At 39.4% G+C, this 23303-nt stretch overlaps 1 protein-coding gene across 3 annotated transcripts in view; it reads left to right on the forward strand.

The window, feature by feature from the left end:
• TPR (translocated promoter region, nuclear basket protein) overlaps positions 1 to 23303 on the forward strand; it is a 68745-nt gene that overhangs the window by 16542 nt on the left and 28900 nt on the right. For all 3 annotated transcript variants that reach the window (XM_042466365.1, XM_042466366.1, XM_042466367.1), the window contains exons 9-24: positions 680 to 767; positions 1318 to 1458; positions 2141 to 2232; positions 3177 to 3374; positions 4646 to 4753; positions 6951 to 7177; positions 11543 to 11706; positions 12427 to 12569; positions 12673 to 12821; positions 13319 to 13481; positions 13909 to 14043; positions 14269 to 14409; positions 15898 to 16066; positions 17291 to 17457; positions 19692 to 19844; positions 20734 to 20850. In XM_042466365.1, coding sequence (XP_042322299.1) covers positions 680 to 767; positions 1318 to 1458; positions 2141 to 2232; positions 3177 to 3374; positions 4646 to 4753; positions 6951 to 7177; positions 11543 to 11706; positions 12427 to 12569; positions 12673 to 12821; positions 13319 to 13481; positions 13909 to 14043; positions 14269 to 14409; positions 15898 to 16066; positions 17291 to 17457; positions 19692 to 19844; positions 20734 to 20850 — 2355 coding nt within the window. The remainder of the gene's footprint in view (positions 1 to 679; positions 768 to 1317; positions 1459 to 2140; positions 2233 to 3176; positions 3375 to 4645; positions 4754 to 6950; positions 7178 to 11542; positions 11707 to 12426; positions 12570 to 12672; positions 12822 to 13318; positions 13482 to 13908; positions 14044 to 14268; positions 14410 to 15897; positions 16067 to 17290; positions 17458 to 19691; positions 19845 to 20733; positions 20851 to 23303) is intronic.

Below are 23303 nucleotides of genomic sequence, written 5' to 3' on the forward strand. Positions count from 1 at the left end.
TCCACTTTTAGCTGGGAGATTTGTTCTTTTTAGCATAAACATTGTACCCTGCCTTACTCCACTTTTAGCTGGGAGATTTGTTCTTTTTAGCATAAACATTGTACCCTGCCTTACTTTTGAGGTGATTTATCAATCAATCTTAAAAATTTGAAACCATTTTCAGATTGTAGTTTAATATAATTGATTATAATGTTGATACTGAAATGATGGTCAGTTTTCAAGCATAGAATTAGATTAATAGAATCTCAGCTTTCAGCATTATTGTTGAGAGAAATCTTAGAGCCGGATTTATGTTACAGTGGTACCTCGGGATACGAATTACCCAGGTTACGAAATTTTCGGGATACGAAAAAATCCCATAGGGAATTATTGTTCCGGGTTACGAATGTTTTTTCGGGTTACGAAAAAACTTCGGCGCTATTTTAAACGGAACCGCGGCTTTTCCCCATTAGCGCCTATGGCATTTCGGCTTACGAAGGCTTTTCGGGTTACGAAAGCGGCCGCGGAACGAATTAATTTCGTAACCCGAGGCACCACTGTATCTAAATATCTGTGACTTTTGTACACTTCTCCACTTCATGGGGCTTCAGAAAGTACCATTTTATGTTGTTCATCCATCTGCAGTTCTGGTCAGTTTGTTTATATATTTGATTATGTGTTGCATATTCATTGTGTTTAGAGTGCTGCTGATGACCTGGAGGCAAAAAGCAATGAGTTGACTCAAGCTGTAGATGAATTGCACAAACTCCTGAAAGAGGCAGGTGAAGGTAAGGAATAAACTTGAAGAAGAAAAGATTTTTGTATTTTTAATAATGTTGAATCCAAAGAACTACTTTAGGTATCCTGAATATTTTTTTGTTTTGTTTTCAGATTGGGATGTTTTGCTTTTTCCCCTTTCTTCTTCTTTTATTTTTTGCAGGGGGGGGGAATACATATCCTGGCGAAATGTAACCTCGTTAGTTTAAAACCCAACAGTGGGTTAAAAATCACAAATCTGAGCAACAGAGCAAAAAGAAATGCAAATGTGTCTGATTAATGGAAAACACTGATTCATCAGTCAGCCTTTGATTCATATCAGGCTATTTTCAAAAGAGATTATTTACACAGCTTTGGATGGAGGTGGAGGGCTGTTACTTGATCCATTCAGCAAGCTATTCCTAGCCAAAATAATTGTTTCATTTATATTACTAAAAGAGACTGTATTAACCATCACCCAGCAGTACCTGAAATATCTGGAAGATTAATGGTTAGTACTATGGCATTCTACAGAACATGCTCAGTAGTTCTTGGAAATGTTTTTTCTTCTGCCATTCTCAGCTAACAAAGAAGCGCAGGACCGTTGCACTGAGATGGAACAGTCAAAGGCTGCAATAGAAAAAGAACTGAAGGAAAAGATTAGCAAGCTGGAGAAGGAGCTGGACAATGCAAACGATTTGATTTCAGCCACCAAGCGTAAAGGTCTAGTAACACCTAGTGTGCACATCCTGTATCAGTATGAGGGATTTAGTATTAAAGGAACATTAGATCAGTTTATATGGTCTGAAATTTGACACAATTATATCTCACCCTCTTTTTGAATTAAATTACTTTTGTGTTATAATGAATATATGAAATATGTAGAATAGTTTGATTTCTCCTTTTTAAAGGTTGTTTGTAGGATATAGTCACAGTTTTGTAAAGCAATCTTGTCTCCTATTTTTAATGTATACACTTCAGTGATGTCAATCTGTGATTTTATCACATGTTTGGAAAGAGATTAACCAAAGCGCAGAAACATACTCAGACATTAGAACTAGAAATATGTACTTGTGTAGTAGGGTCATTCTCTGGATTACACAACTGTGTAACAAGTAAGTTTGCTCATGCTTCAATAACCTGTGGTTAACAGCTATCTCTGCCCCTCCAGATGCTTTGGACAAAAATTCTTAACTCTTACCAATGGCCATGGACTGATGTGGGTTGTACCTGAAAGCAGCTGAAGGGGCAAAGGTTTTTTCATCCGGGTATAGTTTGTCATCCAGATGCAGCTAGTATATTCATTAAAATATGTACATGTAACTGGAAGCATTTGTATGTGTTCTGTTTACTATACTGGTGATCACTTTTAGAAACCATGTGTTACTGCATTTGTCTTTTCTAGGAGCTGTTCTTTCAGAGGATGAGCTGGCAGCAATGTCTCCTACAGCTGCTGCAGTAGCAAAAGTGGTAAAGCCTGGCATGAAATTAACTGAGGTAGGAATCTTGTAGACAGTACATATGTTGGACTATGACTCCCTTCACTTGACACCATAGCTTATGTTAGCTATGCCTGATGGGAGTTGCAGTCCAAAAACACTTGAAGGGTTCTAAATTCCTAACCACTATGTTAATAGTTTCTTTTAAGTTTCTTACTAAATTTTAAAACCAGATTTTGGTGATTGCTTGTAAAGATTAAAAGCTTTCTTTTTATAATGTCAGTTAAGAAAATGGCAAAGAAAAGATACATGTCAGTTGCAAACTTACTCTAGTTTTCCAGTATGCATGTCCCATTAAGTTAGGCAAGACATCCTATTCACACATATGAATGAGTGCTGTTTTTGACAGACATTTTCAGTTATTGAAAATAAACATTCATGATTCCTGTGGAAATCAGCCTATTGTCATAAAGTATATGTTACTTTTCCTGGATAATTGACTCACTGCTGGTGTAAAGCAGTGCTTCTTAAGCTATCTGATGTGGTGATCAAGGAGTTTTTTTCTCCAAAGGAACCACTATTTCTCCAAAGGAACCACCACCAAAGGAACCTATTTGTGTCTATTGACTACCACTGTTTCTTTCTTTTCTGGAAGCTCACGATCGACCAGCATTAATAGCTCTGGTGCAAAGAGATCTTCTGAACAATTTATCTGACCCCCACCACCACACACACACCTACTCTCTTGTCGCTAGCCATATTGTTTTCTCTTGTGTTTTTGATCTCCTTTACATCAAGTACTCCATGTAGCTAGGGAGCTGTATGTGACGGTTTTACATAAGTTAAGCTTGTTCCATGAATTCCACCAAAAATATTACAATAAAATAGTAATACACATATTGGAAATAGGATACAGCATCTGAAAATATGTTGTCCTTAGGCCAGTCTTTGTTAGATAACATGCTGAATTATTCTTTGTATGCTTTTGGTCTTTCACAACAGCTGTACAATGCATATGTAGAAGCTCAAGATCAGCTGTTGCTGGAAAAACTGGAGAATAAAAGGATTAATAAGTACTTGGATGAAATAGTGCAAGAAGTAGAAGCCAAAGCACCCATTTTGAAACGCCAGCGTGAAGAATATGAACGATCGCAAAAAGCTGTAGCAAGTCTTTCTGCTAAACTTGAGCAAGCTATGAAGGTTGGTGTGAAACTTACCTGATTCACATTATAAATATCCTCTATCTTAAAGATACAAGTTATGTTGCTTTGCATTTTAACCTGGCAAGATGTCAAATGCACAAGTTTAGTTTCTGTAAAATATCCTAATATAATGTCCTACATATTCTCAATCACTTACTATCATGGAAGCTAAACAGGGTCAGCTCTAGTTAGTACTTGCATGGGAGACTTGCAGTGAAATTCAGGTGCTGTAGGCTATATTTAACTGGTAAAACTATTTCTGGTTATTCATTGCTTAAGAAGAACCCTATGGGATTCATAGCTTTTCCATAAGTTGACAGGTGACTTGAAGGCACATGCACACACAGCAATAGCAGCTTCATTTATATACCACTTCATACAACCTAAACAGTCTCTAAGCTGTTTACAATTGTAAACTAATATCTATAATAATAATAATAATAATAATAATAATAATAATAATATAGTTTATTTGTATCCCGCTTTTCCAAAACCTGATCCGGTTGCATGTTCCTAGTCATAGGCTAGGTTGGTCTCCACAACATGAGGAACGACTTAGGGAGCTGGGGATGTTTTGCCTGGAGAAAAGAAGGTTAAGAGGTGATATGATAGCCCTGTTTAAATATTTGAAGGGATGTCATATTGAGGAGGGAGCAAGCTTGTTTTCTGCTGCTCCAGAGATTAGGACCCGGAACAATGAATGCAAGCTACAGGAAAAGAGATTCCACCTCAACATTAGGAAGAACTTCCTGACAGTAAGGGCTGTTCAACAGTGGAACACACTCCCTCGGAGAGTGATGGAGTCTCCTCCTTTGGAGGTCTTTAAGCAGAGGCTGGATGCCCATCTGTCAGGGATGCTTTGAGAGTTCCTGCTTGGCAGGGGGTTGGACTGGATGGCCCTTGTGGTCTCTTCCAACTCTACGATTTTATGATTCTATGTAGATCCTTTTTATAGAATACCCTTTTTCTGTGCACAGTATGTGAAGCTGCTTACTTTTCTGGTACTCCACATGCCTCTTTTCAGTGTGCCCTTACTTGCTGATATTTTTTTCTTGGTCAACTGTTCTGATTTTAGTTACTGGTTTTATTAATTGTTTTAGCATTGTTCTGTGTAAAGTGATGTACCAGTAAAAAACAAAAGTACTATTGGTTTACTGTAAAGACTGTAATTGAGGAGGCATATTTGTCCCATTGCTATTATTATTTTTGATAAATTGGTTGAATGTCAGTTGATTTGAGATACAGAGACTGAGTGAATTTTATTTGCAGGAAATTCAACGCTTGCAAGATAATGCTGATAAAGCAAACAAGCAAGCTTCTCAGCTTGAGAGAGAAAACCAGAGGCTTGAGAACCAAGTCAGAGATCTTTCACAACAGGTTAGTTCTGGGGGTATAACTGGACATTACAGAGCTCACACAACCACTTTTTTAACTTTCTAGAGGGCTGTGGTATGTTATCACAAATACAGTTTTGGGCAACTGGAAGTAATAGTGTGTTGTTTCTAGTCACCTTTCATAGTGAGGAGTTGGATTGTATAGACATGGAAACTTCCATCAGTATTTTACAGCCTACAGAAGGGATTCCAAGCGTATGTGTGTGTGTGTATCAACTGAAAAAAATGTGATTGCCATGTTTTGGGTGATGTTAGTGCAGATCCCAATGGCCACATTGGATTCCTATAAGGCCACATGATTCCTAGCCCTGCTTTATAATAAGGAGAGTGGAGGAGGAAAACTGGCTGTGAAATGGAAAGATGGGATCATTCCCCCCCAAATTATCTGTTATGTTAGATGTTCCCCTAGCAACTCACTACTCAAGAGAAGCATGAAGCACATATGAAGACAAAGTTTAACAAGAAATATACCAATGAAGTTGCATTTATCTGATGTTCCCTACTTTCAAAGCATATCTCCAGATTTTTCATATATTATGAGAGTGTCATATGTCAAAATAATAAATGGTTGGGTGACAAAGGATTCCTTTTTAAAAAATTTCAATGTGAGGTCAGGGAAGAATCAGATAAGCTAGTGTTTTTGCTGTTAAACTGAGCCAGTGTCAGGTAGCGATTTGAGCATTGGAGTGCAACTGTAGAGACCAGGGTTTGATTCCTTTCTTGGCCATGGAATCCTATAGCTGACACACTCTCAGTCCCAGAATACCCTGAGATAGGTTTGCCTTAGGTTCGTCGTATGTCAAAAACGACTTGAAGGCACACAACATCTCCTTTGTAAGGAGAACACATTGATTTTGTGTTCTCAGGATGGCAGGGTATATCAATCCATCTCCAATGTGTTCTTTCCCCGTGCACTGACAGCGAGTCAGGAATCCAGTTCTTTTTATGTTAATTCTCTTGGCAGCCTAACACCTTCTCCTCAGTTTTATCTTTCCTGCCATATTGACCAGTCGAGGATAACCCTTCTCCTTCAAAATTATACAGGCAGGTTGAAATAGAACATTAATTAAGAAAAATTTATCAAAGCAAAAACACCCCACGAGACTGTGACAAACTGAGGCTCTGGAGAGAAGAACTTAAAAGGGACATTCCTCTCATTAAGTGAGAGTGAATCAGATGAAATAGCCACTGAAACCAAGTCTGAGAAAGAATCCAGGCAGACACCAGGCTCAACTGGCAGCTCAATGGACAAACAAAGGAGAATAGCGTCTGGGCAGAGGCCTGGATCTAACCCCATAAAAACAGTAGCAGAAGAACTACAAACAGTGAAAAGAAAACTAGAGAGCAGCCAAAGAAAAGAAAACTTACCCAAAATATGGAGGTTAACAGGAGAGGCGTCAGTTAAACTGTGCTCTGATTCCAGCTGCTATTTTGAAGCTCAGGACACAGATAATCTGAGCCGCGATTTGGGGTGGAGAAAGGTCAGCTGATAAAAGGGCTGAACCAGCAAGCAGCCAGGCAGCAAGCAAGCTTCTTAAAGCAAAATCCAAGCTAAAATAATTGAAACCAAATCATACAGTAAGTAATGAATGTGATCCTGAGAACACAGAAATGTTTGCTGATAAGCAGGACCATATAAATATTATGACAAGCCTGTTCTAAATGTTTAAAACAGCAAATACAGTTAAACAGAAACAAAAATAGAACTAGTTAAGGAAACTGAGGAGAAGGCGTTAGGGTCCCAACAGAATTAACAGAAAAAGAACAGGACTCCGGCCTCGCAGTTGATGCATGTGGGAAAAACCCATTGGAGGTGGATTGATTCCTCTGATCGTTTACGGTTAATACAACTTCCCATTTTCTTTCTCTAATCTGCAAATATATGTCTTTCTTCAATCATCAAATATATGCCTAAGCTATTTAAAAAACAGAATTGAGATATCATTTAAACAGGTTCAGAAAGAAAATGAGATTCATTTGTGCCAAAGAATGTACCCAAAATTGGAATAAAATCTGGAAATTCTCTATGATGGCAAGCCATATCTTTTAGATTTGAAGGATCAAAAAATATATGTATATCAAAAATATGTGTATGTGTTGGTTTAGGAACTTGGGTTCTTGATGTAGAACATTGGGAATTATAGTTCTATAGTAGGAATAATCTGTTTTCCCTTTCAAAGATAAGAGTGCTTTTGATGGAACTTGAAGAAGCTCGAGGCAATCATGTCATCCGTGATGAAGAAGTGAGCTCTGCTGATATCAGCAGCTCTTCTGAAGTAATAACCCAGCATCTGGTCTCCTACAGAAACATTGAGGAACTCCAGCAGCAAAATCAGCGCCTCTTGGTAGCTCTTCGAGAGCTGGGTGAGGCTAAAGAGAAAGAGGAGCAAGAAGCCACTTCATCTAAGTATGTTCCCCTTTGTCACTTGGTGGAAAAGATCAGAAACAAATTTCTAGGCTATTTGCTTTGTTCTAATATAAAAATGCCATTTGCTGAATTACTCAACTTCATGCAGGTTAGAAACCCAGTGATTATGATCTTTATTTATGCCTTGCCATTTCCCAAAAATTGGGTCTCAGTTTCCAATTTTAAACAAGTACAATAGAGCTGAAAGCATACAAAGCTTCATATTAAAATAGAATAAACTATTCACAATATTTCCTTCATGCCATCTGCATTCTCTCCAACCCTTTTTCTCATTGATCTCCCTCCATGGCTGCTCATTCTGCCTTTCTCTGTGCTCAGTCCTGCACTCTTGGGCAGCAGAACCTTTTCTTTCTCTTTCTTGCTTTCTTTTAAGAGTTCACAAAGCCAGCAGAGTGAAGCAAAAAGTAGTGTGTGGTGTGTATAATTCTTTTTTAAACAAAAAATAAGCCCGATGTATACCCATCATACCCATGACAAATTCCACTTTTTGTGATCTTGAAGCTATGATGAAGACAGACGTACAAAAAGTTTTTTGTGGGTTTTTCGGACTATGTGGCCATGTTCCAGAAAAGTTACTTCCTGACATTTTGCCAGCATCTGTGGCTGGCATCTTCAGAGAATGCTTTGCCTGGAAAAAGGTGGGTGTATATATACTGTGTGAGCCTGGGAATGCAGGAGTGATTTGCATGTGTATTGTCCTGTGCTGATGGCTGGCCTCAGGCTGGGAGGCTAATGCAAAAGAGGATTAATGTCTGCTAATTGGTGATCATTATCTGCTGGGAAAGCCCCTGACTGGTTTCCCATTTGCATTTGCTGAGTCCTTATTTTGCTATTCCTCAGGACTGGTAGCCAAATTTTGTTCACTTTAAGGGTTTCTTCTTTCCGATTGAAATTGTCCAGGTATTTGTTGATTTCAGTGGCTTCCCTGTGCACCCTGACATAGTAGTGGAAGAAACTTTTCTGGAACATGGCCACATAGCCCGAAAAACCCACAAAAATCTATGGATGCCGGCCATGAAAGCCTTTGACTTTACATACAGACATACAAAAACATAGACATGCACCTGTTTGATTTTGGTATTTAAGATTTAATAACAGAATCCGAAAGTGCTGTATTCTTCTATTCTTTATTGTTTAAGGTTGTCATTCATGGGATGGCATGTAGGATTAATCCATGACTGATGGGTTCTTCCCATGTCCCAGGAGTCTGCAGGAGTCAACTTTTTTTTTTTTTTTTAACTTTTTCTGTTTTGGTCAGTTATGTCCAATGAACTCCTGTCCTTCCCAGCCCTTTTTTTCTAATCCTGCACACAACCATTCATGTTTGTCTTCCCAGCCAAATGACACCAGTACAGTGGTACCCCGGGTTACGAAATTAATTCGTTCCGCGGTTAATTTCGTAACCCGAAATACCTTCGTAAGCCGAATTCCCATAGGCGCTAATGGAAAAATAGCTCTCTGCTGCCCTCCGGTGGCGGAAAATAGCGCTGCGGTTTTTTCGTAACCCGAAGAAACCTTCGTAAGCCGAAGCAATAAATCCCTATGGGATTTTTTCGTATCCCGAAAAATTCGTAACCCGGCGCATTCGTATCCCGGGGTACCACTGTAAATAGGAAAATTATGGATAAAGAGAGAAGAAGAAGAAGAAAAGGCAGCACAGGAAAAGGAAAAGAAAGGCCAAATAAATAAAACTGTCTCAGATAAATCAACAAGTAAAAATGTGCCCCCCTCCCTATGGCTGCTGACTTGCGAGTCTCTGAAGAGGGAAAGGCAATCGGATGTGGAAATATTTTTGTAACATCCAGTGAAAGCGAAATGGACAATGTGGAGCCACTAACGAGTCAAGAGAGCTGCTGCATTTAAACCAAAAAATAAAACTCCCTCTCCAAACAAAAATGTTTTAGATGAATGGAAGAAGGACAAGGAAAGAGGTAAAACTAATAAGAATCCAAAGGTCAGTAACGGAAATGAAAAATGGCCAGCCACGCTACCAAAGTCGGTGCCAACCATTACAAACTGCTCAAGTAGGCAGCAGAATGTAGCGGCAGCTCCCAAAATAACAATTGCTCCAGATGCCATGTTGGAATGGCTGATTCCAAGCCAAAGCGAGGGGCTGCCTCAGAAAGAAGCTCCACAGTCCATGTCTGCTCAGTTTTTCCAGTGACACAGGATGACGCAACAGAAGAGGGCAGAGAAAACAGCCTGCAATCAGGCAAAGTGAGCCCAGCCACACTCAAGAATGAAACATATTAGACATAATACAGCTACTTTGTGCACATGTACAAAGAACGAGAGGAACAGAAACAAATGACCCACAAATTGAGAAGCAGGAGGAAGAGGAAACAAGAAACTGAAACTCCATTCACTGATTGGGGATATAGTAGCGGAGGAATTTCAAGCCTTACTATCTAATAGACAAGAAAATACTAGAAAGGATATTGAAAAACAGGATGTACATAACCAAAATAAGCAACTGACAATAATTACAAAACAAAGGGCAACTGCATTTGACAACGAGTTAGTTTATAATTCATGAGCTGTATTCAAGGGCCAAAAAGGAAAGATTGAGGAGATGAAAGAATGAAGAATTTAAAAAGAAAGAGACAGAAAGAAATAGATAAGGAAGAAATACCAAGAAAGAGTTTAAAGAAAACTAAACACTTAGAAACACATGAATACTTACCGTATGTACTCGACTATAAGTCAAGAAATTTATGCCCCAAAATGGACTCCAAAATCATGGGTAGACATATATACTTTACAGTAAGTTAATACTGCTTATGAAGTTCCTAAAAGAAGTGCCCACCTTCCTCTGTAGCCAGGGATCTTTGATCAGCTCCCCATTTGAGTCCCCATACGCTTTCCTCCATGTGTGTGTTATCCCTCACCCTTCCCTTGCAGCCAGAGCTAACGAAAAACTGCTGAGGCAAGGCACAGAGAGACAGAGTTCGCCCAGGCTTGTACCCTATTTTGCAAGCCATGAGCCTTGGAAATCCTGGGGTTGAAGGACAGAGAGGGGGGGGGGTCTGTACCCCGTTTTGCAATCCATGAGCTTGGAAATCCTGTGAGTGAAGGGGAGAGAGAGAGAGGTCTGTACCCCCTTCTGCAAGCCGCAAGCCTTGGAAATCCTGGGGATGAAGGGCAGAGACCTCTTCAACCACCATGGCCTACTCAGTATCCAGTTCATTACTGGACATATGTGAAGCTGCAGGATGGAAAGAACTATCAACATTTATTAAGCATTATAAAATAGATAAATACCATTCTGCAAAGGCTGCATTTGGCAGGACAGTACTGCAGTCAGTTGTACCTAGCTGGGAAGCCCAATCTGAATATATGGCTTGGGTATCAGTCATGGCTTGATCCTACGTGCCATCCCATGAATGAGAGATTGTATTTACCATGATCACGGATGATATGAAGGATAAATCCACACCCATCCAAGAACAGATAGTACATAGACTAAAAATAAACGAATAGCAATAGTATGTAGAAATAGGGAGATGTAGTTTGATAATATAACTGGTGGGAAAGGACAGGAGTTCAGTGGACATAACTGACAAAAAAAGAGCATTGACTCCTGCAGACCCGTTGGCACATGGGAAGAACCCATCAGTCATGGATTGATCCTTTATGCCATCCCTGAATAAACCTTCATGGTAAGTACAATCTCTCAATCTTATCAGTTACATCTTTCTTCTAATTTAGAATTGTTGCAGTATCTTATTTCAAATAAAATTTAAAGGACTCTAATGTGGTGCATTACTTAGGCCCAGTACATACCGCCTGCAAAAGGCAGGCTGGAGCCACTTCTCTTTGCTGCATAGCGTTACTGCAACAACCAAATGGTGAGGTACCACTGCACAGCTGTGGTGCAACAAAACGCTGTAGGATGATGCTACGCAGCTGCGGCATCACTAACACATGTAATGTGTTGGTGGGGCCGTGCAATCATGGTACCCCCCCACACACATATTAGGGTTAGGGAGCGTGCGGTTGGTGCGCACTCCCTAATCCTAGTATCGCCGGGAGCACGGCGCATTTGAGTGGTCTGTACTGCGCCTTAGTTAACATAAAGAGAATAATCAAGAGAAGCTTTAAAAAATCTTCATACGCAGTGAAAATACCCAGGATTTTTTTGGTGGACATTTCTAAAAACATGGTTATATATACTATAAAAGGGGGCCTTGTTCATCTCCTATCCAAATTCAAAACTCTGATTTTCTAGTTCAACAGTCTTCTCAATTAGACCTCACAAGCTTTTTCTTTAAATTAAAATTCTTCTGTTGCCTATCATTAATGTATAAATTTGATGAAGTAAAATAGTTTTATCATTGTGAAAAGGATTTCAGAGCTGCAGAGTCAACTTGGAGAAGCTATCAGTGAATTAGAAAAGTTGCGTGAGTCACGCCACCATCAGATGCAGCTTGTAGACTCCATAGTTCGTCAGCGTGACATGTATCGCATCTTGCTAGCACAGACCACTGGAGTTGCCATTCCATTGCAAGGTAAAGTCATATTGGTACACCACATATACTTGTATGACTTATAAATCAAGTAGGGTTGAGAGTATTGTTGTCAGGGCCACTATCACTGACATTAAAAAGTGGGTATAAAGACAGCAGTATCTCCAAATGTATTGTCATCTTCTTGGTTGCATATATTTCTTAATGTAGTTTGTCTTTAAAACTGCAACAAAATAAAGTCAGGGGTCTAGTTACGAAATAAGATTAATATTTTTAACAGTAGAAGACGTTAGCTGAAAATTGTGCAAGAGGCTGCAGGAGTCCATATATTGGGAGAAAGGTGGGATATAAGAAAATAAAATAATAAAAATAAATAATAATTCAGGGGGGTAACAACAAACATAAGAACAATGAAAATAAAACACAACAAACCACTAGTAAAAGCGTAGGAAAACATATAAAATCCAATTCCCTATCTCCCTCCCACTTTAAAATACTATTAAAAATTACAATTCCCAACTGGGGAGTGAACATTCTGAGAAGGTCAATTTGGGAATGCCTGCCGGAAGAGATCCATTTCTCATTTCTCTCTTACCTTTACCTAAAGCACAGGGAAGCTGTAAGGATAAAATGAGTGAGGCTGGTGGAGAAACTTTGGCTACAAGCTGAACACATTAGAGGAAACACAGTATAAAAATGTATGAAATAGTATGCTTTGCTTTCTTCTCACTGGCTTGAAAATATGATTTTTCTGTTTTATAGCTACAAGCACCTTATCAGAAGACATGTCTGTGACATCAACCCCTAAGCGCTTCTCTGGTACACCTCAGGCCATGTCAACTCCAGCTTCTCTACCAGTGAGTGAATCAACAGAAGCTGCAGAAGCAAAGGCTGCCCTTAAGCAGGTAGTTATTAGTCTTTCTACAGACAGTTTTCTCACACACAGAAGTAATTGATTTGGGGTTAGCTTGGTAATTACATCAATAAATGTCAAAATATTGTATATAGTTGCAGGAGTTTTTTGAGAGCTACAGGAAAGAAAAGGCAGAAAATGACAAACTGCTTAACGAACAAAATGAGAAGCTACAAGAACAGGTTACAGACTTGAGATCCCAGAATACTAAGATTTCAACCCAGCTTGAATTTGCCTCCAAGCGGTAAGGCATTATTTGTGATCAGTAATAATACTCTATCTGGGAGAAAAAGGTAACGGTTATTCCTAATGAGAGAATTATAATCTGTGTCTTATAAACTATACTTCTGTGACTTTAATTGCTTGTACCCGAAGTTACTTCAAGAAAGATTAGTGTGGACTTTTTTATTTTCTGACAAGTCATTTTGTATTCAGATGTAACATTATTTTTGAATAGGCAGAAATGAGAATTGTTTATAGAAGTCAGAGGAGAAATCTAAAACACATGCACGTGTAGTTAGATACATATCCTCCATCCTGACATACCAAATGGAGGGTGACAATCATATTTTTGCAATTTCTGTCATTTACTTGTTTAGATTAACCACTGCAAAACCGGGCAAACCTATGTTTCAAGTTGTTTGTTGTCCATGTGGAAAAAATTTGTTATAGTTTTCCTGTTTGGTTTTGCTATACCAACCTGGTCTAAAGAAAGTCTGATCTTTGTTATTCCTTGTGAAGTTACGCAATGCTGCAAGATAATGTAGAGGGGTATCGGCGAGAGATAACATCACTTCATGAGAGAATCCAGAAGCTTTCAGCAACTACTCAAAAACAAGAACAGATAATCAACACCTTGACTCAAGAACTGAGAGGAGCCAATGAAAAATTAGCTGTGGCAGAGGTATCCAGTATAAATTCTTTATGTTTATCACAGTATATTTCTTAATTATGTAACAGTTTTCAGCAATACAGTACATTTTAACATTAATTAATGTGAGCTAATATTTTGTGTGTGTGTTTTATTTATTTATTTGAATGGGACACCCTAGTACCAAACCCCTGTCAGTCCAGATGGGACACATTATGGAAGCTACACTCACCTTAAATGAAGGGTAGGGTAAACATGTAGGAATTGTGAACTTCTCTTTCTTCGTAGAGCAACTTGAAACATAAGCACAGCTAAGGATGAGTTACCTCCCCCCCTTATCTATCCAGGTGACTGAAAATTAATCTTAACTTGTATTTCAGCCATATAACTGGTATTTCTTCACTGTCAGCACTTAATTTTACCAATGTTGGATATAAATAACACAGAATCTTTTTTTAAGGTGAGAGCAGAGAATTTGAAAAAAGAAAAGGATATACTGAAAATGGCAGAAGTTCGTCTGAATCAGCAAAAAGAATCTTTAATAGCAGAACAAAGGGGACAAAATCTGCTGCTTACAAATCTGCAGTCTATTCAGGTATATTGAGCTGTTTGCCCTTTTTTCTGGTTACTGATTATGTACCCATCATGGAAAGGTTTTTCTGGCATTAAAAGTGTTGTTCCACATGTTTTTCCATGCTTAGGTTTAGTAGGCCCAAGTAAACATTTTGGGGGAACTTGACAAAAAAAATTTTGGTAGCTGACTTCCTTTGAGCATCATTTGGCACAGAAGTACCTTGACAACATGTCTTGTTCTTTATAGGTAATCCTGGAAAGGGCTGAAACAGAAACTCAACAACGGCTCAATAACCAAATTGAGAAGCTAGAGCGTGAAATAGCCCAGCTGAAGAAAAGGCTAGAAAATGAAGCAGAACAAAGGCATGCACTTACCAAAAATCAAGATGTAAGTATTAGAAATAGAACAGCCAAATTGTTTCCTGTAACTCTCATATTGTTCTGTTAATTTTTGAATCGAAAGAGAAAGGGGTTTGGATTCATTCTTGGTTCATGAAACGTAAACAATTCTTAATCAGTTTATATCCTGTTTCTGCAAATCCAAGGGCTTCCCATGTATGGAAGTCACAAATGTGACATATGAGATAAACTGTTTTAGGACTGTTCAGAAAAGTGAGGCTAAATCCAAAGGTATTTTTCTTCTGGCATAACAAAATAAAACCTACCTGTTAATGGCACTATCCAGACTTGTGCGCAGAGATTTGAAAGACAGTGTACAAAACTACCACTCTACATCATAGTCATTTAGATCTGACAAACCAAGTTAAGAGAGGAAAGGAGGAGCAATTTTGTATCAGTATTACTTGCATTTATTCAACCCACTCGCCTTTTTACAATTCAACATAGTTTAAAGGAGAACTCTTGACCTGGGAGTTACCAATAAATATCACACACAGTATCAGAGAAATCTGCATGTAAGATGTGTGGTTGAGCAGAGCTGCTCCCAGGTTAAGAATAAATATGAAGTTCTGGTTTGTAAAGCATAAAAGGTGTGCATAGTTTCCATATTAGGTATAGGAAATACAGAGCATTCATTACCTCTTGTCACACTTGGATCATCCTCTGCATCAAACAGAATGTCCAAGTTTCCAAATAGGAGTTGTATGAAGCTGAAGGCAAGTCAATATAATGTAGTGGTTTGAGTGTTGGACTTCAATTCTGGTGATTAGGGTTTGAATCCCTGCTTGGTCATGGAAACCCACTAGGTGACTTTTGCCAAGTCACATTTTCTCAGCCTCAGGAAACCCGAGGCAGATTCACCTTAGAAAGTCAACAATGTAAGTCAGCAATGACTTGTGTCAAGATTGGAATAATCTTGCAATGATTATGTTCCTGACTGTGGTGTTAAGTTTGGCCCCATACAGACAGGCCAAAATAAAGCTGCTTCAGGTCACTTTGGAGGTACAGTATGCTATTTAAATGATGCATGTGTCCTAAGAGTCTGGAAGCCATGCCAAAGCCACGCTCCAGTCCTAAGTCTGAATAAATATTGGCAAGAGAACCTTATGACAGGGGCACCATAATTCTCAGTCAACCTTAAAAAATATAACAGTAACAGAAACTGAATGCTTCCAGGGAAGCCTAGCTTTTTATAAACACAGACAGAGGATGGTTTTCTTCAACTACTATGTTTGATAAGTTGAAGCTTTTACAAAAATTAGGAGGTTTTTTGTTGTTGTTTTTTAGTAAATATAAAATAGTGTGTTTTATACATGTGCTCATGATCAAATCCTATTGTACATGTGTTTTCAAGACAGGAGGATTCCATCTTGGTTAAGGCTCATGTGAAAATTCTGCTCCGGGCTGTACCTGATTCCAATTGTGTTAAACTTTATTTCAGTGTCAGAGGGATGAAAATCCATGTGTTCCTTTGCAGGTTCATTTGTTGGATGCTAAAAGACAGCTTGAGACTGAAATAAACTTTCATGCTAATACAAAAGAGCTGTTGAAGAATGCCCAAAAAGAAATTACGACTTTGAAGCAACAACTTCATAATATAGAAGCTCAGTTAGCTTCCCAGTCACTACAACGACCTCCTACTCAAGGTAAAGATTACAAAATGTTTGTTATTGTGAACTTGGACATCCTTTTTCAGAGATTCAATAGAAACACAGTAGGTTGGCTGTGTACTAAGTTGGACGCATGTTATCTTGAATCATATAGAACTTAGGTTAGTCATGAATGATTTTCCATACTGATTTGGGACCTAAATGAAACTAACTTAGTGTGGATGCAACTGAATGATTGAGATATTAAGAGAATTAGAAAATTTTAAACTGAAAAGTGAGTTCTAGCTTTTCTGAATTAATTGCAAAATGATACATTCAAGGCAGTAAGCTTCTACCATTTTTTTTCAGTTGATTCTTATTGGATTATTTTTTTTATTATAGCCCTTTTACATCAGTGTAGGACACTTCAGTCCATGAGCTGTCTATGTCACACCCAGGGGTTTGCCTGTTCCCCCTGTAGCCCTTGAACTCACCATCTGGATGGTAAACTTAAAAAAAAAAAAAAAAAAGCTCCAAAGTCAACGTAATATAGCTGAACATTGGCACATTTTTCTGGATGTGACTTCTTTTTATGTTTTCAGCTGGCTATTGGCTAGATTCAGGGGAGTTGTGAGGGCAAAAACTGGCCCTCTCTCCTTCTACAATTGCCCAAGCCTGCTTTGCCCTGAACATATTTGGAAGCTTTTACTCTGAAGTCATTAATGCTTGGCCATGGCACAAGGGGTGTACAGGAGAGGAGGGAGGCATTGCATGTGTATCAGATAATGTATTTAAACTTACTATGGCGGGTTACAGACCGCCCTCAAGCGGCCGTTTTCCCACCGCCGCCATTCGCTGCGGAGGGAAGCCCCAGCGGCCAGACCGCGAGGCTTCCCGGTGCAGCGAAAAAGGAGCGCCGCAATGGCGCTCCTTTTCAAAACGTGGAAGTGGCGCCGTGAGGGGCGAAGTGCGCCCTCACGGCATCACTTCCGGCACGCCACGTCTGGATGATGTGCGTCCACGACGTAAAAATGGCAGCACCCATGTGGATGGGCACTGCCATTTAGGACGCGCTCCGTGCGTGTTGGGAACAGGGCCAGTTAGGAAGGGGCAACCCTTCCTAATCCTAGGAAGCCCCTTCCTAACCCTAGGACACGCGGAGTGCGTCCTAAATGGCGGTCTGTAACCCACCTCAATTTTGTGAAGACTTAATGTATTTAATGTAATGATTTAATATATATTTATATACATTATATTTACTGTAAGGATTTCAATTTTTAGGCCATCCCAGTTCAAGTGAAGATACAGATGATCTTGTAAGTCGATTGAGACAATCTGATGAGCAAGTTAATGATTTGAAAGAAAGGCTAAAGACTGCCACAAGTAATGTGGAGCAGTACCGAGCTATGGTTGTGAATCTTGAAGAATCTCTTAACAAAGAAAAGCAGGTAATGTTCCATTAATACTTCTTGATAAATATAATCCTGGAACTATAAGATGGATGTGGACATACTCATGCTTGTAGTAGGTCCACTGAAATCAATGTTGCAAGTTTGTTCTGGCCATGGTGACCAGATGTCCTCCTTTTTCTGGACATGCCCTGTATTTCAACCTTCTGTCTGGAGATCTGGTATGAACTCTAAAATATCTTCCATTTTGCAGATAACTAAGAAACCAATTAATTCACATCACTTGCTATTCCTCTTCAACAAATATGTCTTCTTGATAGCCTGTCTTTCCTGCAAATAATAGGATAGGATATATACTTCCAAAATTATTTTTTCCTAGAAGCAGCAGCAGAGCTCAGGATGTGTTTGTTTCTTGGAGGGCAAAAGGAAAGAAGCCCATTGGGTAACACCATGTTTGCTGTTCCTTGTCGAGAAAAGTGTCTACAGTCCTCCTGTACCTCTCCCAGCCACCAAACACCACCTCCCTCCAGATCCTTCCTTTCTGAATCTCATGCTAAACCCTTTTCCAGTTTCTTCCTTTCTGAGTCTGATGTTAAAATCTTCTCCAGTTTCCTATTTTCTGAATCCGATATTAAAAGCTTATCCGGTTCCTTCTTTTCTGAATCTGATGTTAAAACTTTCTCCAGTTCCTTTTATTCTGGATCTGATGCTAAAACCTTCTCCTCCAGCACCAGGGAAGTGATGTTTGGTGACCGGGGGAGGTCCGGAGAGGGAAAAGGAAGTTGGTGGGGTGGGGGGAGGTTTTAACATTGGATTCAGAAAGGAAGGAGCTGGATAAGGTTTTAACATTAGATTCAGAATGGAAGGAACTGGAAAGCAGTGGTATTAGATGGCCAGGAGAGGTCCAAGAGGGAGAAGGAGAGAGCTGGGGGAGAGAAGGTTTTAACATTGGATAATGCCAACAAGGCATTTTAAGAAAGATAGATTCAGCAGAAAAATATGGTTGATTATATAGTAATATACAGTACAGGAAATATAGCTGAAAAACATGAAATGAATTTATATTAGTGTTTTTAGCTTTTATTTTTGTAATGTCCAAATTTGTTGAATGTCCTACATTTTCGAGCTTTTGCCTCCTTTGTGGTTATGACATCTGGTCACTCTGGTTCTGGCTGATGCCCTCTTGATTTCTGTGTGTCTCATCTGAGCATGACTAATTCACGAGATGGCTGGAGGAGCAATTTCTCATCCCTCCTTGCCGTGATCCAGTTCTCCCGAGGCAAACAGAGCCACAACAAGGAGCCAGGCCAAGCATGCTCCCCCCTCACCCCTACTTGCTGAGGCACATGCCCTCAGAGACGGCTTTGCGTGCTACAGAGGGCACTCGTGCCACCAGTTTGCCACCATAGACCTAGATAGTGGAACACTCTCTCCAAAAATGTCTGTATTGCAGCAGCCTGCTGCTCCCTTTTAAAAGAGCCTTTGGACTAAATAATTTTGGTCTTACATTTTAGCTGGATTGATTGAATAGATCTATTCTAGTTAAGACTATTAGCTGCATCTAGTATTAGACGTTAAGTTCAGGACAAGCTCTATGAATTGTTGCTATATAGTTGCTTGAATTCTGCATGTTTTTCTGTTTTGCTTGGGTAAATCAGTGGGATTTGTTATGTAGGCATTCTAATGTTTTATTGAAGCAGTAGAATTTACTACATTATAGAGGTGTTTCTCCTTTTATCATACATTGCATCAGTAGAATCTACTATTGTGTAAAAATAAGATTGGATTAGCTGTTGAACTGAGACCCACACCCTCCTCATTGTCAATATTCAGCAGTTCCTCACAAGTTGTGTATTATACCAAATACAACTGAGATCTCTGTCGTAAGCATTTGCATCTCTGTGCTCTTTCTTTGAGGATCTATAGACAATGCTATAGGCAAAGGACTATATCTCCCAGAGCTGTGTTATCTTTAGTTGGAGTCCCTAAAGCTAACAACTTGCCTTTGTTCTGTGAAACTCACAGTATTTTTTTCCCTTTAAAACTGAGGAAAGCTAATAGAGCATAAAGTTTCACCTGTCCTTCAGGTGTATCACAATCCCAAGCAATAGGAAATATGGTTAAATCAAGAGCTCATTTCTATGTGTTTTGTGCTGCTTGTTTGTTTGTTTGTTTACTTATTTTATTCAGTGTGTATCCCACCTTCCTTCTGCCAAAGAACCCAGGGCAGCCTGTGTGTCTTGCACTGAAAATGGTTTATCTTTATTGTGCAGGTCACAGAGGAAGTTCGGGCAGCTGTAGAAGCCCGCTTGAAGGAATCCTCTGAGTATCAGACCCAATTAGAAAAGAAATTGATGGAAGCAGAAAAGGAAAAACAGCAACTTCAAGATGAGGAGCAGAAAGCTGTTGAAAACATGGAGCAACAGGTATGGTAGTGTAAGCTCTCTGTGTCTATGCTTTCCTTGCATTATTGTAGTAGAGGAAGCTGGCTAGTCCAGCAGTCTGTCATGGAATATTAAAGTTTTCTTTTGCAACTTATTTTAGTTTGAAAATCATTTACCATGTGGCATGGAAGATAAAGCTGTGTTCTAGAAGAATATCCCCACAGTCCCTGTGGGCAGGCTGAATTAGTTGCATGTTCTTTTTTATAGCATTTTCATCATATACCTGAGCTTCCAGTAGTCTGCAATACATATTTTTAAGCTCTTCTACTGAGCTGCAGTCAGTGTGCTTCACTGCAATATTTAATGCATCTGACTATGTGCCCTTCTCTGTTCAGTTGGTGATGAAATACACACACACCACTGGATCAAAGAGGTCTCTGACAGTGGAGAGACATGAGTTAGATACAGCCAGAGTCAGTTATGACAAGATTCCTGTAAAACACTATCAGCCTTATTCTTGGTGTTAATCTGTGAGCAAAGAGGGGAGATCCTAAACACACACACACACACACCAATTCTTATTTTACTTATATGGAAGGTAACATCTGAAAAGGGGGAAAAAGGGGGGGGTGAAATCCCTGTTTGCATTGTGAAGCCCTATGTGAACCACAACCCCTGTTTTCCATGCATTATTGCTTACTTGGAGATTCTCAATCCAAAACCAGATTTATCTTCTGCTTGTTGTTTCAAACCAGATAAGTGATGGTTGAATCCATTTCAAGAAAGAAAAAGGTAAACGTTTGAATCAACATAGGCAGGTTCTCTTATATTGTTGTCTCCCTTCTTGCTCTGTAGCTTTCATGGATTAAGAAAGACCCAGTCTGTGGTAAGAGTTTGTTTTAATGTTTGATTCATGATATTTCCCATGCAGCTTTCTGAGTTAAAGAAAAACCTTGCCAGTATGAAGTCTGAAGTCCAGGAAGCTCTTCAGAGAGCAAGTGCAGCTCTCAGTAATGAGCAACAAGCTAAACGGGACTGCCAAGAGCAAGTAAGTATCTAAATATCTTAGACAACATACTGGTTAGATTAATTTTATGTTGAGGTTATTTGGCATGGTAGTGATTCTTATAAAAATCTAAAGGATGTTTGCACACTCTAGCACTTCCTTTTTGTAAGCCAGGAGGACTAACGGGATTTTGGCTTTATTTCACCTTGGTGGTTCCTTGTTTTATTCCCTTCTGATATAATTTGATTGTAGCACTCTGCCACACATTCATTGGGACAGCAGGCTTTTCCCTTCTTACTGGGAGTAATGTAATTGTATTTTCTATCATTATTGTGCCCCATAGGTTTGCATGATCTTCCTATAGGAGTGATAGAATTTTCAATTTTATAAAAAATATTAAAGGTGCTCAGTGCACACAAAATAATAGACACCAGATTAGATTTTCTCTTTTCCTTGATTAAACAGGAACCCGACCCATGTTTCTGCATTTTCCTACTCTTAGAGCAAGAAAGGGGTAACAGCCAATAGCCAGATCCACCTTCATGGTGACCCTTCAAGAGACAGACGAATCCCATCCTTGGGTATCATAGGTGTCTTTTTTCTCCATGGAAAGAGAAATTCAGAATAAGCTCTCTTGCCCCTTAATGTAGAGAAGAAGAAATCACGTATTTTAGGGATGAAGAAAAACCTGCCTTTCTCTAGTGCTCATGAACCCAGCTGTTATTTCCAACCAGTATGCAGAGATAAGAGTGATTTCCTCTGCCACTGCTATAGAAGGGCTACTCAGTTCTAGAGACAACCTTTCCACAATGCTGGGTTCTTATCACTGATCAGAAATAAGAGTGGACTTTCAATTTAAAGTGAGGGTTTCTTTCACTGGATGGCACAGAAGATAAATCCACTATGATGATGTTTATCCCCACGTGCCAACTGGTCGTGCAGAAGCCCAGCATTCTTTTCAGTTGCTTCTGTTGAGCTCTATCCCTCCATGATCAGCTTTTACTATCCAGGTCGTGTTTTTATCCCTCTCGAATAAACGCCATATAGAAGCATCGCAACAGCAAAGACTACAAAAGGAAACATAGAGGCAAAATATAAACTAAATATAACAGAAAAGATCCGCTGCAAGCAGCCGACTAAGGCAAAGTAAGCCTGATTCTCAAATGGCTGCCAACCCACATGCTTCTGAGGCAACAACAAAAAAAGGTGAATTTAAAAGGATTTTTCTCACATCCACCAAGAGTGAGAATGAAGAATAAAAATCGCTGGCGAGCCAGAGAGCTTCTGCAATTAAAGAAAAAGCTAATAAGCCCAGGGAAAACAAAGCAGTGAGACCGAATAACAAAACACGCTGGCAAGCCAGGGAGCTGCCTTGGGTAAAGCAAAACTTAACAAACATGGAGTAAATGAAGCCAAAATAAAGAAGAAGGAAAAATTTTAGGTAAAACACAAGGTGCTTATAAAATGGCCAGTAAAGGAGATAAAACAGTGGCAGTGGTGACCAAGTTTCCAACGGTCACTTCCAGGCGCCATCTTGAAAAACATAATTCTAAGCAAAAGGGAAGGTCCTCCATAGAGCAGAACTCCACTCCTCATGCAGACCCAGAGGGAGGGGCTGTCTTAGAACGGAGTGCCTTCCACTGCCTAAATTTAGAGCTTATTCAAGTGACACAAAAGCCGGCAGCAGGGAAAAACAGGCAGACACAGTTAACAATGACAGATTCTGCAGCAACAAGCTGAACAGAGACTGAGCAAATACTGGACTTTTGGAAAACAATTTGTAGGGAAATAGCCACACCTAACACTCAAATATCAAATAATGACAACTTCAGGGAATCAAGTAGAAATCGGTATAATCCTAGAGATGACATGAATTCAGATACTGATGATGAATGCACATCAGAAATAGGGCAATTGATACGAGACATGCTTGCATGAGAAATAAAATGACAAATACATTCAGAACCAAGGAACACACAAAAAACAAAGAAGAGAGATTACCATGACCCAATCTCCTGAGTCAAGGCCTAATACATCCAAATCCAAGCTGGCTTAATTTGACGGCATGGAACTTGAAAGGTCTAGGTTACTGCTAGTGGGCAAGGAAAAACTGGGAGGTGATGCCCTAAACCAAGAAGCAAATGAAAAAGCACAGAGTTTAGGGGGGGAAAGGCTAAAAAAACTGTAATTTTATTGGAACAATGTGTTAAAAACTATACAAGGGCTAAAGCCAGCTGTGAGGCTTGTACTAGCCTATGAGCCACACTCTAAAAGTTGATAAGCAGAACTGGGCTTGGAAACTGCAATTCCCAAAATAATACAGAACTATAACAATTCCTCTGCGTCTTACACCATGTATAGAAACAAATAAACACAATATAGCTGACAAGTATTTGTGGCACACCCCAGCCTTAGGCACGACTCAAGGTCTTAGTTGACCTTCCACTTACCAAAAGGACAGCTGGTTTCTATATGCTCTACCTGACAAGGTGGCT

The sequence above is a fragment of the Sceloporus undulatus genome, chromosome 4, assembly GCF_019175285.1.
Source record: "Sceloporus undulatus isolate JIND9_A2432 ecotype Alabama chromosome 4, SceUnd_v1.1, whole genome shotgun sequence".
Taxonomy (NCBI): Eukaryota; Metazoa; Chordata; class Lepidosauria; order Squamata; family Phrynosomatidae; genus Sceloporus; species Sceloporus undulatus.